This window comes from Solea senegalensis, linkage group LG15 (genome assembly GCF_019176455.1).
Source record: "Solea senegalensis isolate Sse05_10M linkage group LG15, IFAPA_SoseM_1, whole genome shotgun sequence".
Classification (NCBI taxonomy): Eukaryota; Metazoa; Chordata; class Actinopteri; order Pleuronectiformes; family Soleidae; genus Solea; species Solea senegalensis.
The window spans coordinates 10,311,946-10,330,181 of NC_058035.1; the positions used below are offsets into that span (position 1 = coordinate 10,311,946).

Below are 18,236 nucleotides of genomic sequence, written 5' to 3' on the forward strand. Positions count from 1 at the left end.
AAATAATGATTGATATTTCTGTTCATTTATGTAAAATTAAAGTCAAACCATGTTATAATACTAGTGTAAAGTAATAAATATGAGCATGAAATAGAGGTTTTACACTAAAATAGAGTGCACACAAGTGTGATGGATAGATTCACTGTATGAATAAGTGAGTGAGTGATTGAGTGGGTGTCAAAGGGTGAATGGCAAACATTGTGGAAAGCAGCTTTGAGTTTTCATCAAGACTAGAAAGGTGCTACATAAATACAGATCATTTACCATTTTCTGCTTCTTGCAGACCTTTGCTGCACCTATACTCCATGTTATACACTCTGGTCAAAAGGTGAGCAGTTTTAAAGCCAACCTCAACTTCATCTATACGACAAAATGTTCATTAAAAAAAATGCATTTTTGGATACATTTCATCTCTGTGCAATCTGCAATTATACAAACACACCTAAGAAAGCATATAAAATCACCATTCAGGTACCCTGGACATGCATGTTTAATGAGAACAACAACAAAAAAAAGGATTACTGTACTGTTCTTCCAGTCCAAAACACTGCTCTGGAGTTCTCAAACTAAAAACTAAAAGTTCAGGGTTTTCAAACCTCTGTTTTCAGTGTGCTTAAACACCAGGGTAATGCGTTTGCTAGGCGTATCCAGAGCAGAGCATTGTTTTTTAAATAAGTTGCTGAAAACAGACTTTTTTGGGTTATTTGATAATGAAAATGCTTATATATCTAATAGTATAGCCCTAATTTGCATATGGTCAATATGCTGCTTCGGGTGGATTTGGACTCACAATTTTCCATCCTTGAATGAGCGGACGAAGATGTTGTCCTTCTTCATAGTCACATCTTCTTGGCAGTCCGGGGAGATGACCTTGTTGCACAGAAACAAGAGACAGTTAATAGGTCAGAGGAGGTAGTAGTGAGTGTGTATGTGAGGGCGGGGATGGGGGGGTGTTGTCAGAGGACGAGTCAGTGCCTTAAGTAGATTCAGCAAAAAAAAAATCTCACTGTAGGATAAAATAAAATATGCTGCGAACAAAATACAGACTGAGAAAAAAGATGAAGAGAGATGTTTGTGTGTGTATGTGTGTGATTGGAGGCATGCTCAATCACAGCATGTGCTGCTGTTTACTACAGTTGAGAATCACATTAGTTAGAGTTGTTCTGTGCCGGGGTCTGAGACCCAGAGGAAGCAGCACTGCCATTAATGGAACTCTGATTTACAGCAGGACTCAGCTTTCCAGCTTGTGCTCTCTCAGGTGTACATATATACACACACACACACACACACATATGTGTATGTGTGTATATATATACACACATATACATATATATATATACACATATACATATATATATATATACACACATATACATATACATATATACACATATACACATACATATATACATACATACATATATATATATATATATATACATATACATATACATATACATATATATATATATATATATATATATATATATATATATATACGTATATACATCCATCCATCCATCCATCTATACACACACACTGCATATATGGCACACGCATGTTTGCTGGGTGGATGCTTTTACATGACAGTGACGACTGTGATGGCATGTTTGCACTTATATCATTTTCCTCTTGGATGCCTGTTGATTCCGCTCATTTAAATGTACATATGTCAATTTAAAGCACTCATTTTGTAACAGGATGAGACATCCACCAGGGTCACAGTACAAACAATGGCAGTCTATCTATGTGCTGCACTTCTCCGAGCGGTCATAGGGAGGCAGCATGGAGATGAGTCCACAAACGCTGGAGGCGGGGCCCTGCTGACTACAATGTTCAGGCACAGCTTTCCCCACCATCTCCTGTTCTCTCAGTTATATTTGTAACACTTGCATAAACAAACCCTGCCTGTCACTATTTCATTATGTGCAATAAGTGGCTGAGGGTTAAGGCTGTGTGGAAGGAAATGGATCAGAAATCAGAGTTTGTGCGGCACTGCTGCACACGTCAGGGGAAAACAAGACATACTGTATGTTTTTCATCCTCCGAGTCAAGCTGTTTGGCTCTAGTAATTCTTCAAACACAAGTCACGCAGCTACTACATCTATTTTATTATTATTTTTTTATATATATATAAAAAAAATGAGCAACAACACAAACATGTCGTGCATTTTGGTGGGTGAAGTGCAATAGCATAATCCTGCAGAGTGCTGAGGTTATATAAGCTGGCATTAGGGTGAAACAGCACAATGCTGCGAGTGTACAAGGCGACCGGCAGCAGTGCTCCCTGTTGCTTCACAGTGATGGAGCTGAGAGCAGTGAAGGAAGGGAGACTATGAGCTCACCAGAGCAGGATACCACGTGGTCTTCTTTTTCTCTCCGGCGGCGACTCCGTCCACACAGACCACTTTGCCAAACATTTCTTCATTCTGCCTCTGATCACTCTCCTCTTCCTCACTGGACGATGACGACAACTCTTCTTCTTGACTGTGTGGGGAAAAAGGAGAACTTAATGCTTAATTCAGTTCAGGTGATATACAGTTAAGTGTGATTAACTATTACCATTTGAAGCCATGGTCTGTATAAACACCAAGTGTGAAAAATATGCAGTAAAATAACAATGCGTTTACAAATTATAATTATTGAGTGAGCCACCACTCTGAATCTAAATCAAATCAATATTTGGTGTGACCACCATTTGCATTCAGAACTGCATCACATTCACTATTATGTGATGAGTACTTGTCACCATGGTCTCACAATAATCAGATATATAAGACGAAATCAGCAAACGGGTTTATACATGTTGGATGCACATAAAGCTGCATCAGTCTCTCTTTGGTGTCGGTTATAATCTGATCCACAGCACTGGAAATTGGTTGGTGTCATTTCACTTCAAAAAGGTACTGTCATCTTATCTCCGTCTCCCACACAGTGGAGTAGTCAAATCTTCTGGTGTCCACACAGAGCTGTAAAGACACTGGCATTTCATATAAAATCCACACAACATGTAGGTGGGTTAAGAAAATGGAATTCTTATACGTCTTTTTTTTTTTTTTCTGACTGGGCTTTCATGAGAAAGTTCTAACAGTCACACCTCCCTCAGCAGGTGAAGACCACAAGGCTTTTCAACATCCAGAATACTGAAGGCAACTCAGTAGGTGGCTGAGACTACTTTGCCACCTTTGGCAAGTATGCACTGGATTCTTACACAAGAGAAGCATATCACCTCCTCCTCCAAAACACGATCCTATTTGCCATTTGATTTATTTTTTTCATTTTCAACAGTTCAGATCCCGATTGGACTGATGGCCTTCCTGTGTGGAGTTTACATGTTCTGCCTGTGTGTGTGCGCACGGGTTCTCTCACAGCCTCTTCCCACAGTCCAAAAACATGCAGATTAGGGGATTAGTTTAATTGGAAATACCCATTAAATTTCATATCTATAAGCAGTAGAAAAAGGATGGATGATGTTGGCACAGAGATGGACTGGCAACCTATCCAGGATGTACCCTGCCTTTCGCCCCATGTCAGCTGGGATTTGCACCAGCTCCCTTGCAACACTCATGTGGAGGATAAAGAGGCAAAATGTGAATGAATGAATAAATGAATGAATGAATGAAACTGCTGTGTATGTACCAAATGCATACCAACAATAAGTTGAAACAACACAAGCAGAAGATAAAAAATATCACACAACACAAACAATAAACAATGCTATTTTATTTTTTAATTTCTTTTCATGAAATGAGAGTTCCTAAATACATTGTCATTGTTTTCTGAGCAGAATGACTGCAGACCTGCAAACAAACCGTCTTATTTACCAGCTGTTTTGCAGCAAACTGTCAAAGTCCCCAGCCAACAAATAAAATAGCACAGCAGATCGCCAGCTAAATTACAAACTCATCACTCTATTGCTCAATGAACATAAGGTCTGCTCGACTGATGAGCCCCCTCATTAGGAGCAGCCGTGTACTGACGAGTCGGCTCATTCTACGCTGCTTTTACAGTCACTCTGAAGCCCAGGCAGAGAATGCTGCCTGTCTGCTGGCCACAGGCAGCCAGTTATCACACAAGCCACACCAGCAGGAAAACAGAACCTCCGCTCTCTTTTTATGCCTCACTAGGCCTGAAAAAAGCTCTATGTGCTCACACACACATTTACAGACACTGTCTGGCACCACGTAAGGCAGTAAAGCAGGCAGGCAGCTGCTGCAACTACTAATAATACAAGAACAACAACTAAATCATAAACAAAGTACTTTATCAACTAAATGAACAGACAGACACACACAAGCGCGCACGTTTGTGCAGCTTTCATTGTGAGAAAACTCAGACATAATACATTCCCGAGCCCCCTTACCCTAACCTTAACCATCACAACTAAACCTAACACCAAACTAAACTAAGTCTTAACCCTCAAAGGGTTTAGCAGAGCTGTGCAAAATAATAACAGCTATTGAGACTGCAATTCAATTCAATATTAACATTGCCACAAAAGAAAAATCATTTCCACAGAGAAAAAAATGATGATCCAATTATGATATCATTTTTGGAGTGAGTTAACAAACAACAAAACGATTTTTGGCCTAGTGAATTTCTGAAGCACTGCAGAATTACATCATAATGTTTGTTTTTTTTCTCTCACAAATTCTGACTTAATCAAATAACTGCAGTGTCTTTGGATTTGGGAAATGCACTTGTTTAACTTTCCCTTTAAACAGACATAGAAAATAATAAGATCTTTTAATCCCAGTGCTTGCTGCACAAGTACCCGTTATTAAACAATTAAGACGGATAGTGCGCAGGAAGACAACGGGTCCAAGGTGCTAATGTGGAGCTGGGACTGCTCCAAGTCAATATTGCATCAATGTTCACAGTAATATTGACTTTTCTCTGAGTGCCATTAGCTGTGGGTGTCGGAGAATGAAATTATGTAGCAGAGTGTCCTTGTTATAATAGACTACAGCCACGATTGTATCCAGCACAAAAAAAAAACCTCAGCACGTATTATTCCTTGATGAAGTCAACACGTCAGAATACAAAACACCCGTTGGAACATTCAAGTCAAAACAGAGGAAGAAAAAAAAAAAGAGGTAAAACTCAGCAGGGCCATGTAGCGCTCACACACAAACGCGAGCGCATACACACAAACCAGGCAGGATTAAGGAAGTGGAGGAAGTGAGTAGGCCGTCCTCTCCCAGGCCTCGGGGCCTGTTTATGAGGGGATGAAGATGAGAGTATATCTTTTGCCTCAAATGCTGTCAGCTTGATTAAAAATGGGCGAGCCTGTTCCCGATGACTGCAGGAGCTGAGAAAATCCTTTCCCACCAGCATTACAGACATTTAATAAATTAAGTTTGATACGGGCCCCACAGGACGTACAGAGGCGGAGGACAATACTCACATCGGGTTCGATCGTCGCCCGCGGTTGCCCTTCTTTCCGATGACAGGTGTGCCAAAGTGCTCGGGGTTGGTGAGAGGGAGTCTGTCAAGTGTCTAAAAAAGAGACAGGAACAATAATGAGCCTCAATGCTACAGAGGCAGTTACTAAATTTGAAGACAGATGATTCATACTATGTATCATGAAAAAGTTTTCCTCTATTTTTGACCAGGGCTGCCCCGACAACGGATTTCCTTGGCCGACCATTGCTTGTCATCATCGGGCACGTTGAAGATTTTAATGTAGATATTAAAAACAAAAAGGTTTTGAGCCCCAGGTCTTTAAAGGGATGTTATAAGTCACATTTTTAACACAGTTGTACACTACTGACATAAACCTTAAAATCAACCCTTAGCAAAGAGGAACATCATGCTCCCTTTTAACAAGAACACAATTTATGAGGAGCTTCTGAATTATTAATTTTCCCCATGACACACACGTCAGATCAGCCAGCTAGTAGACTGAATATTCTGTTGATTTTCAACACAGTACTTAATCAACCTGTAACACAACCCCACCACAATGAATTATAAATCGTTTTTTAATGATGAATCGGCCGTAAACACTGAAGTGACTTCTGTCAAACTACACAGTGTGACCACACTTCCTGTGTCCGCACTTTCAAATTAAAGCCATGCATGGTTTGGCCATATAGGTTTTGATTTGATTTTGACAAGACACAGCTTTCAATAGTTACCAGTGTTTTTTTCCCCACTCCAACTAAACAACCAATGAAATCTCACTGATGAATATTCTACTCGACCAATGTTGGGTCGACCATAAGGAGACGGCCCTCATTTCAAAAGTTACAAATTTACATTTCCTGAAAATACTCCACAGCTGCGCTTCTTTCACATAAAGCATTTCAATTGGAGCACTGTCAAAAGTATAAAAGAATCTTTGCTTTTCGTGAACAGCTGCAAGACTGCACAATACTCGCCTCGCTCTCTGCAAAGTGACGCGCTCCTTTCAGGCAGAGAGAGGAACGCCTCAGGGTCTTCTCGTCACCATCGTCGAACACTGCAGAGACGAGGGGGGAAAGTATTAGGCTGCTGTAAGTAGGCCACGAGTCCACCAACACATACAGTTACAAAATGTCTGCTTGTTTTATGATATGCTGAAAACATGATCCTTATGAATCCTTCAGCCGACAGCAACAGGGTTTCTTAGAGCTCAGGGCTTTAATAGAGCTGCAGAGACCCTCAGCAAGAGACAGAGAGACACCGGGGAAACATCTCTTGCATTGACTGATATTAAATACCCAAATACCTTTACAATAAACACCCTCAAATTCATATTAAACAAATAAAAGAACCATCCTTAACAGACCAAGATGTGCAAATCCTTAAATTACAAAATTTGATGCTCAAATATACTTAGTAAAAACAGTGCGGGGGGGGGTGGGTAAGGTTTTGTTTTGTTTTGCTATTTAGTTTTTCTCTCACTGATGAATGAAGAGAGTGTTAAAGACACGGAGAAACCCCATGGGCGCTCTTAAGAGACAAACAGCTGCTGAGAGGCAGCAGATCAGAGCTGCAGCATCGCACACTGTTCTGTGTTGGACTATGTAACATTTTATCTGCATACGCTCAACAGACGTGCAGTTACAGCACTTCAGTCTGTTCCATTACATTTTTAAACAATGTGTATTTTTATTACCAGCGCGCGCCCCCCGCAACCCTCATGTGGAGGATAAAAGCAGTAGAAGATGCATGAACGGATGTATTTTTACTGTATATTTTAACATTGAGGGTTTATGGATTTATCAGAGCAGGTCAGTACAGCAGTTTTACACTATTCCTGCTCTTAGGTCAATTTCCATTTTACTGTTATAGCCACAAATTGATGTCAACAAGCATTTCAATCCATACAAAATACAACATCATCAATCCTCTGTTTACATTTATTGATTATTACTTTGTAAATTTGATTGAATACAAACATATCTTAGCTGTAAGACGAGAGAGAAGAGGGAGACAGGTGATTTGTTATGGACTTACCAACAGTATATATGCTAGCGTCAGTCAGCTTGTTGATTGTGGCCTCCTGGTAAACTCCATCCTGATTCTTCACCTCCACAACAGCACCCACCTGTTGAAGACATTCACCGCTGTTAATTGACCTGTCAGTATGCTAATTATCATTATAAATTAATTGTAAACAATAAGCCAAACATATTGCGGCTACAAAAATGACAATATTCAAAATAAATTGGATGCAAACGATTACTTAAGTGACGCGCTTGTGATTAAATGGAAAAAAACTAAGAACATTTAACTTCAGGTTCACAGGTCCAGTGTGTCACATTTATGAGGATATATTGGCAGACACTGAATACACAATATAAGTATGTTTGTCTAAGTGTATAAACACTTCAACATAAAACTTGTTTAGCTTTTGTGTCCTTAGATAAAGCCACTTTGTATGTACTCCAGGCAAGGGCCTTGATTTATGGAGGCCGCCATCTTGCACTTCAATGTTTCTACAGCATGTCAAACAGACAACATCCTTTCTGGGATGTAAAGTCCACCGTAGTTCCCTGATAAGCCTGGAAATCAGTCAAGTCACGTCTTGTCATGTCTGCAGGAAACTGCTGTGACATTGTTTTATACGCGACACAAACAAAGCAGTTGTTTTCAGTGTAACTGAATCAGTTCATTAAAAAGATTAATTCAGTACTTCCTGCATGACCAGAGCACAGACTCCGTCTGACACTGAACTGAAATACGCCTGAACAGGAGGTGATTCGGCTCATGATTGCCAGCTTTCAGCAGTGCTGCCACTAAAACACCAGACTCCTCTGTTAAATATCGAGATTACAGACATGTCCTTGCTAAATGTTGGAGATTAACACATGTTTTCAGGATTGTTGAGTCTTTAACTCTGTCTGTAACTGCTGTATTGGACATCGCACTCATAACGCTTACAGAGATGGCACGCTCTGACCAGTCGGTGGCCGGCAGTCTGCCAAAGTCACATTTAGTATCAGCTCAGCTCACTTGGAACCTCATCAGCGCAAGTACTAAAAAAAAAGCACCAGGTACCAGGTACTGTCGCTAATGGAAAACCCAAAAAAACAACAAAAAAACAAGTCGAGTTGAGTCGTGCTAGAACTGTATAGTGGAAAAGCGCCATCATTCTTACAAACTGGACCTTTAAGAGTAAATAATGGTAATAAGTGTGTTATGACAGTGGTCTTTCTGACTGGAACACTACAACAATCTCGTCCACCCTTCCGGTCTTACCTTCAGAGGTCCTTTGATATTTTCATCATGAACCTCAGCTGTGGACAGATCTGGTTTAAAGGTCACCTGGGGAAGAGGGAGGCAACAGGGGAGGAGAATCAGTAACAAGAATAAACAAACAATTCCCCAACAGCATGACTGGGCCACATCAATCTTCCACTTCACAGAGACGGAGGAAGAACATCTCTGCAAACACTGCTGGATGGACTTTATTACTGCTGATACGCCGATTACAATGATGGACTATTTCAGCTAGACCGGTTTGTTAAAGGTTACAGGCTTGAGACAATACACTGGCAAAGACATTGTTGGTGTCTGAGGCAGCAGTGTGTGCTTACGGGGCGATGTTGAGTGAGTCCCCAATATCTGACAGCTGTACTGCAACTGCTGGTGCCAACTGTGGATTTCTGCTGTGCATGTTAGGGGCGACACTAACTGACCATCCCCCCTCCGTGCATCTGCAGCCTCCCCTAAGTGAACCGTGGCAGATCATAATCTGATCACGTTGTGTAATCTTGCATCTGCACGGTGACCTGGCAACACTGAGTGACAAATATGACCATAAGGCATATACACACACACACACACACACACACACACGTATATGTATGTATGTATATATATATATATATATATATATATGCACGCATGCACGCACGCACACGTGCACACAGGTTTACAAGGCTATCCTTTAAGGACTCTACATTGTCCTTCATTCAGGACAGTGTTCATATATTATTCCTAACCTTAACCATAACAGATAATGCCTAACCTTAACCTAACCATAATTCAAAACTTAGTTACTGTGTTAATAGGACCAGGTTTTGGTCTTCTGGTGGACTTCTGGTCCTGGTCAGTAAAAGGTCCCAAAGAGGTAACAAAAAGAAGTAAACACACAGCAATTAACTGTCCAAGAAGCATGGAAGAGAAGCGCCAAAGTACAAAAGCAGTGTGGTATTACACAAACATGCTTCTTTTCTGTTTCCTGAGGGAAATTAAAGTGTTTTTTTTTTTCAGAGCGTGTGCTAGTAAAATAGTATCATAATTACAAAAGGGAAGAACTGGTTTCACTCATATTGACTGATTGAGTTTCGCTTAGTTTAGTCTTTAGAATCATCCACCATACAAGGAGAGAAACGGATGTTAAGTACCCCATCTCAAAAAGCAGGCCCACAGGGAACAAATTCAGACAACGCTCTGTTGAGTCTGTATCAAGTCTTACAACAGCAGAAACCGCAATCACTGTTTCCCTCAGAAGCCAGGATCAAAACAACAAATGAAAGAATTATATACTGTGAGATGGTGCTGAATTGTCAGGTTATAAAATAAAAAAATGAGGGAAGAGACGGGAATAAAAAAGTATCCCGAGGTACCATTTCATCAAATATGGAGATAATGACATTCCTGCCTGGTAGAATAAAGAAACCTTGTTCCTGACAAAGAAGAGTGGGAGTGCATTTTCTGCACACGAGTAGGGCGACTCCAGCTGCCCAGAATCTCAGGGTGGTACACACGAAAACAAGATTAGGTGAATCTGCTTAAGTCTTCCCTGGCATTGTCATGCTACAACGAAACCGTTACTTTGGGGAAATGATGATGTCATAGTCCCTCTTCTCTCTTTCACCGGGATTCGCCGTCACTATCTTCGTAATCCCCGTTGTCTTTCCACTTTTTTTTGATAACTTTTATTTACATTCCTTAGACGTCCTGCTATGGTTGATTCAGTCTCAGTTTCTGTGATTGTATAGTTCCTCGGCCTCTTCTCTTACTGTCCCAACTGTGGCATCACCACTTAGACTTAACAATAAATATTAAATGTAAGAGATGATGGCTTTACTACAACAAACACACATTTGTGAGTAGCTTTAACATGAGCTCACAGTCCGTAATATCATGAAAAATCTGCACAACAACAAATACATAAATGATGTTTCACTAAACACGGCTGGGGAACAATATATACAATTTCAAAATGCAATATTGTTGTGCTTCAGTTTGTATTGTACATAATGATAGCCACACTATATTATGGCCAGATTGGCCTATTACATTTCAGTGATGATATCATCGCTGAAATGTGCCAATGTGAAAATTGTCTGTGGACGGATAAACAGAAACAATAAGCCGAGCAAAAACCTATTATTCCAACTACAAATGGACCAAATACTCTATGTAGAAGAGGAATAGGGGCCAATATATTGATATTGATCTCCCCAAAATCAGAGTCAGAATCAGACTCTGCTTAATGTGAAATGTGCTTTGGTCTTTATTTTTTTCTGTAAATGTTTGGCCATAAACAGCTAAAGGACATGATCCTTATCGAACAGCAAGCACTGACTGTAGTTGTCAACTCAGATAAAAATAAACAGCATCTGCAGTTGTCTCACTTATTTTCCCACAACCTCTCTCTCGCTCTGGTCTGCTCCCGTCTCGTACAGTTACAAAGCTTTCTACTACTGATTTTCCTTCAGCCCGTTTCACCGATAAATAGTGTCACTGAACAAATTTCCCAGATGAATTTCTCATGATGCAACATGTCGAGCGGATCTGCAGTAAGCCCTACTTTTACCACCTGTGCCATAAGGTAGTCATAGCTGATCAGAGCACGCTAAACCTCTCACAGTAAGTGATAATGACATGGTCCTAATTCCCATTTTACAGGTCCTCTAGTACAAGGCATTATCAGAAATGACAAGCGATCACACAGATTTTTTTTTCCCCCCTCAGAGTCTTGAAATCATTCAAATGACATCAGTGACATGCACCGCTGCCATCACCTTTGATAAACATGAGCCCAAGAGCTTAAGAGAAACGCATTACAATGTTCATGTTTCAGTGTTAGTGAAACAGCTTGCATTATAGCTACTCAACAACAAACCCCACACTCAGCCAATTAGCATGGTAATTCATTTATGAGTTTAAACTGTTCTATTATCTCAGTTTTAGCCCATTATGTTTAACTAAGAACATCTGATCATATCTGATCATCTACTTTGTCATGTTGTTAGTCAGATGGTATGGCAAAATTACACTGTTGCTCTTTTGTCTCTACAGGGGGAACCACAGTGCACTGACACAGTGCAAAAAGCCAGCAAACACTCTTTTGTTCCTCCCACACACTCTAACGGAACGAGAGACGAGCAATCTGTCTCTATTGTATTACCCAGATGCTCCAGCCCCACTGGGAAATGAGATACTGTACATGCATCATGTAATGCCTTCACCAGAAGTGCGTAAAAACCAGTGGGGATACGAGAGGGACGCCTGGGAACGTGGGGATGGGTACCTGGTGGACTAGGCCAAACCCTGCATCTGTCACAGATGGGCTCCTTGATCAGTGTTTCAAGTGTATGAGCAGTAGTAACAACCTAAACCAGGTGGTAGTGCTCCAGCATGTGAACAATGCAGCTGGATGTGTGGGGCTACATCAGAAATCCTTCGCTGAATGACACTATTTGAGAGCCTCTGATAATCAGCACAGTGGTCTCTGCTGGAAACCTTTCTGACGATGACATTTAAATGTGGCCATCTCCTGCGGATGTATAACCAAGCTGAGTGATCAAATAAAGACAAGGGTCACACTACAAAGACAGATGATTTATTCTTAATTTTAGAAGAACACTTTGAAATGTGACTTACCTTGGCCTTGACTAGCCTCTTGGCAGTCTTAATCTTTGCCTCACAGAAAGCCCCGCGGTACTTGGCACTCACATCCGTCCCTACTGTTAAGTAAGGGGGCTCCTCCAGAGTCTGCGGAAATTAAAAAAAAAAAACACACACGCACAACACCAGTGAGTTCAAAGTCTTTACATACGTATAATAAACTGTATATGAATAGTTTAATTCTCACGGCTGAGACAGGAGGACATACTGTAAACACAGGCTTCACCTAGTATAGGCCGGCTACGCAAAATGCACCCAGCTCAGTGATTCATCCACAGAAAACAGATACCATCTGCTCTGGGTATTGAAAAACAAGCCTCTGAGGAGGCAAACAAAAAGGCCACATCTCTACTGCTTTGATGACTAAAGAGAAGAAGCGATCTAAAAACATGTAGCACCATCTTGTCTCGTCATTAGATGTTTATCAACCCCACACAACCCCCCCAAACTCCCAAACAACCTCACATCAAGTCATCTGCAAAAACCACCATGGAAAAGATGGCTCTTGCTTTCATTCTGCGAGCGCGTTATCTTGAACAACTTGAGCTGCACAATTTATTTTTCAATCACAGACACATTCTATCTTTGAGTCTTGGTTCATAACAGCTGTTCATTGCTCCCACAAGGACGGCAAAGAGTGTACAGGTTGTCATTCCAACTGAAAACCATACACCAGTGTTTAGCAGCACTCTCAAACCAGTGGGGGGGAACTAATCACAGACACCAGATGCTGTAGGCCACCATGGCACATACTTGTGCCATGACAGAAACACTTTGAGGGCCGATAAGTCCACATCCATGAATATGTGAACTATGTGACATTTTCAAACTATTGCAGAGATAACAGCTGTCAAAGGTGGCCTACTGCGTTTGTGTAAACACTATTAAATATTTCTTTTCAGTAAACCCCTTCAACCACGTGAAAAGAAAACTAACAGCAGAGAACTGTTTCACAATGATGGGAGTCGATGAGTAGTAGTAACCAAGTAGCTCTTGGGGGATGAGAGAACAAACCGCATCTTTGAATCAGTTTCAGAAACATTAAAGATCCTGTAGCCCGGAAATTGCCAATTAACGCTGCATTTTTGTGTGTATCTGCGTCATTACCTTGTTTATGAAGCCCTAAAAGTCCATAACAATCAGTTCAGCCACTGCTGAGAGTGCAGGGTTTGATTGTTTTCCTGAGCTCTACGAAGCAGAACGGCACTTCCGTTGACTAGTTACGTCACTGGCAAATTTCACTACTCCTCTAAACAGCAGTGCCTCCTAGTCCGGGCACTAGAGTCGGTGACGTACTTTCAACCGTAGAAGAAGAAAAACTACTCTTGTTGTAGCTGCTGAGCTCCGTACAACCGATACGCTCAGCAGCTACAACAAGAGTAGTTCTTCTTCTTCTTCTACGGTTGAAAGTAGCAATATAAAGCAGGACACAGCACCAAACTTCACCTAAAGAAAGGAGCAGTGCCAACAGTACGTATATGACTGTCTTTGTGTGCTTGTTTTGTCGTTTAGCATTAGCAATAGCCGGCTACACGCTAGGCTCGTGTTTCATTTGCATGTGTGTTTATCATCTCTGTAACCACAACGTTATCCAAGCTACAGGTGTTCTGCAGCAGTCTTTCACTTGTCACAATGTCTTCTGACTCTGGGTCAGACTCCGGATCAAATGCGTAAGGGATTACGGCATTACTCAATGTTTTGATAATTGCTAGCGGTGCATCTGCCTTTCCAGAGGGGATGTGAGAGCTGACGTGCCAATCACAAGGCGGTGGGAAAGCTCTCGTTGGCTGGCCAATCACAAGACAGTCCGTGTTCTGTGGGTGTGGTTTTGGTCTGAAACAGCACAGCTGATGAGAGCGTCAGTGATGAGACATTTACATCGGCTCGTTTGTAGCAATTTTTTTTAACCACTAAAACGACTTCATGTTTGTAAGTACACATATAAGTGAGATAGGACCATGCTATGGCCGCTTTAAGCATGTGCAGTACACTCCTCAACACTGACCCAACTGCATTTGAGCTTAAAAATAAATATCAAAAAAATATAAAATGGTCATTTTACTGACCATTTTCTCTCTCACCATGATAAAAGTACGACATAGAGGGACATTCATTTTACAAAACATGAGCAATATGTCCCCTTCCTGATGAATCAGACAAATCAGTAAAACTGTAATAAGATTACACTCCAATTATCCGAATGAACGCAGGGGTCTCATCCTGCCGATTAATCTGATCTGACAGGCAAATAAAGCATGAAACAAGTCCACATGCAAACCACCGATTTATTGAAATAATCAAGATACTTTACTATGAGACATCAACAGAAGTGAGGATTATCAGGATCCGGGCAGACTGCTGTTCCTCTACATCAACTGTCTGACACATTATCATGCTAGACAATCGGAGTGTATCCATCATGTTACGAGTACAGGTGCTGTGTACAGTGCATCAAAAGGTTATGGTTGTCAAAAGGTTTTTCCAGTTGTAATTTAGTCCAGCTCTATAACACAAGACCTATGCTTTACCGAGAGACTCACATTGCTTTTTTTTAATCTTGTCCTGTGAAATCTTTCTACGTGGGACTCCTGGCAGTGAGGAGTGCTGTGCATTGTGGTCACAAAATGTATGTAAAATGTAGCTGACGCTGATGCCCCAATGAGAACAAAAAAGAAAAAGTCACTGCAATGTATTTTTGTGTATTTCCAGGTCGACGAATTGCATCCTTAAGAGCCGAGGAGACCAAAAGATTGTCACAGTCAAGCCAGGACAGGCTTCCTGTCTCCACTGTCTCTGGCATTTCGACAGATGGGTTTCAGGGGCAGAGTCCTGCACACTTCAGCCTCTCTTTCTCTCAGATAAACACCTAATTTGTCTTTAGAGCAGTTTGGCCTCGGCACCAGCTGCCCTCACCAACAACACATTTACATGACGCAGCAGCCATTTTCACAGGATAACCAACTCGCACTCTTGTCAGTCGTGTCCGCAACACAAAGCTAGTCTGTGACTGTGTACACCACGATCGCAGTTCCTCTTTCATACAAACACTCGTCTCCCATTGCTTCTCCGCTAAGCCTCTTCGTCTTAAAGGAGAAGTCTTGCTAGTGAGTCAGAGAGGGCAGCTTGGGTTATCTTGACAGCTGCTCCTGCCAAACTTCTCCAACTTAACAAGGCAGGGGTGATAACCACCACGGCCAGATTTGTTGTTTCCAGTCAAAATGCCCCGCCTCCCTGCATTCATCAAAAAGTAAGAAAGAAGTTGAATTGCCACTCCGGCTGTCTGAATGAAAACATCAGCTACTTTTTTATTTTCATTCCTCCTGCCAGTGCTGAATGACAGACAACATTTGCAGCACTCACAGGATCAACCAATGAATATGACTAAGCTCTAAGAGGGCGGAATTCCCGTACCTTCTGGATATACCGCGTCCTCCCACAAACTCAAAATAAAACCATGCATCTAATGAGAGCTGCTCTCACTTTAGATGCTGTCATGAAAACAAGCAGAGCAGTATTTATCAGACGCCTTAAGCGCCACTTCAGCTACTCTGTGCATAAGTCAACAAAATTGCAATAGCAGTAGAATAATCAAGACCAGCTTTCTGGCTATTCACCTACTACCAGTGATGTGGAAAATGCTCTGCAGGAAACGTGCTTGATTCAACATGGACAAATGTGACTCGGGGTGTGTTGGGAGGGTGAAACACAGCTGGAGCTGGCATGGAAAGGAAACTAAACTGTAGTTTGACTTCTATTAAATACACCTGAGTGGGAAAAAAGGTTCATGAACTGAAAGGATGCTTATTGGATATTAGTGTGACATGCACAGTAGATTACGGGTAGACTGATTCATTTATTGCATGATCATTAATTATTTAAGAGACTGTCCACCAACGAAACATAACTATGGGTCGTATGCAGGAATTATGAACCATAGGTACATTTTTAAAATGGGCGCCCCAAGTGGTAGTATAAATAACAGCAAGCTGTTACGCTTCGATGAGGTTTTCACTGGCAGTTCACTTAGTGGTTTAATCATTGTAGTTTAGTGTGATTGTCTGTAATTTACTGCCTAGCCCTGTCTTTTTTTTAAGCCTTAACCCTAACCTCATTTAAAGGAATACTTCACTGATTTGCATTTCGTTTTGTATTACTAGAATAGAGGTAGTATTTTTGAAAGATTCCCCTGTGACGAGAAATATCTTCATTTTTTTGTAAACAGTGTCTGCCATCTTTGATAACAGTTACGCTAACAGGACCAAGTGTCACTGGTGGGCACGTAGAAAAAGAAAAGAGTGAAGATATTTCTCAACTCAGGGGAAACTGAGGTTGGGAAGCATACTTTTTCAAAAATACTACCACTACTCTAGTAATATAAAGCTAAATGCAGATCAGTGAAGTATTCCTTTGAGCCTATTTAAGTTGAAAAATACCGGTGTGCTAAAAACTAAGCTATGGGTGCTCGGGGCCAAAACGACCCATCCTTGGCGTTTAATGTAGTCAACACACTTTCATTCATTCATTCAATTTTGCCAAAGTTGCGTTTTATGATTACCTATTTTATGTATTAAATACTGAGTATATACATTCATATATAGATATTCTGATTTAAAATATAAACACACTGCAGTGCAGACACAAACAGACCCAAAACAGACCACAAGTGCTGTTCAAAGAATATATATTTAAATAAAATAAAAAATACTGAATTGGCAAAAATCAGTATGATATATCAGCCCTCAGCTGCACTGGCATTGGTCATAAACCACACATCAACCTCTACAACAGAACTACAACTGTTGTAGACAACAGAACACTTACATTTATTTAGTCATTTATTTCAACCAATGCCAGAAATTATGGTGCACTGACCTCATTACATACTTGACTCATTCAGAAATTTGAAATCATACCAGCACCTCACTGATTACTAGTAAAACGAGGCTTATCATGCCTTTCTAGCAATACAAACAAAACAGACAATGCTGCTACATTTAGCCGGAGCTCTGAAATCACTCCAGCTTTACTAGAAACAAAATATACTGGAATGACACATGCAACAGCAGAAGAAGATCCATTTCTGTTCAATAAGGAGGTCCAAGGTCATGAAAAATTTAACAGCCCTGTCCACAGAGTGAGAGTTGAAATAATTCCATGGAATACATTTCATGTGCAGGGTGAGTGACCATAGCATTTTTCTTCCACTACTCAGTAAAAAAAGAAAGGTATCAAAAGATTAAACCTGCAGAAACAACAACAGATGGATGGCACAGTCGTGACATGCTATGTGTAAAACTGAGGACTGTAATTCACATTTTAAATCAGAGAAAGATTCTGGGAATCCCTGGTCATTTGCACATGAACCACAAGCTGTTTCTGGACGGTTGTCGCACAGAAGCATGCAGACTCCCACTGCTGATTAATACACACAAAATGATCTCTGCAAACATTTCTTCCACCTCTCACTCACAAAGATGAGACTCGCTGTCGTGTTCATTAATGCCTTTCCTCTATGACAAGCACTGGCAGGATCACAAGACAAATGGTCACCATTGACACAAAAATACAAAATTGCTCAGTCATGTAAATTTTTCCCAAACGTTCAAACCTAGTTCCAGAAGCTGCAGCTCAGTTCCTCAAAATACAAACTGAAAAGAGATATTTTGTGGAAAATCTCTTGCAAAATGAAATACTGGTCACAAAATTGTTTCCTTCCATCAAAACAATACACACATCTATTACATGCCGGTGTGTTACAGAGCATCAAATAAACACTGATGCGATTCGGGCTACCATCAAAAACATTCATGGATGTCTTGCCTTAATAAAGACATCTTACTGTTTTCTCATTTTGATGAAGCATAGGGTCTTTTGTGTGGAAATTA

The 18,236-nt window shown here is 40.9% G+C and overlaps 1 protein-coding gene across 3 annotated transcripts in view; it reads right to left on the reverse strand.

Annotated features, from left to right (window-relative positions):
- arid4b (AT-rich interaction domain 4B) overlaps positions 1-18,236 on the reverse strand; it is a 42,222-nt gene that overhangs the window by 16,329 nt on the left and 7,657 nt on the right. For all 3 annotated transcript variants that reach the window (XM_044046593.1, XM_044046592.1, XM_044046591.1), the window contains exons 3-9: positions 12,328-12,438; positions 8,689-8,754; positions 7,444-7,534; positions 6,384-6,463; positions 5,408-5,499; positions 2,346-2,487; positions 791-870 (exon numbers count right to left, since the gene is read on the reverse strand). In XM_044046593.1, the coding sequence (XP_043902528.1) occupies positions 791-870; positions 2,346-2,487; positions 5,408-5,499; positions 6,384-6,463; positions 7,444-7,534; positions 8,689-8,754; positions 12,328-12,438 (662 nt within the window). The remainder of the gene's footprint in view (positions 1-790; positions 871-2,345; positions 2,488-5,407; positions 5,500-6,383; positions 6,464-7,443; positions 7,535-8,688; positions 8,755-12,327; positions 12,439-18,236) is intronic.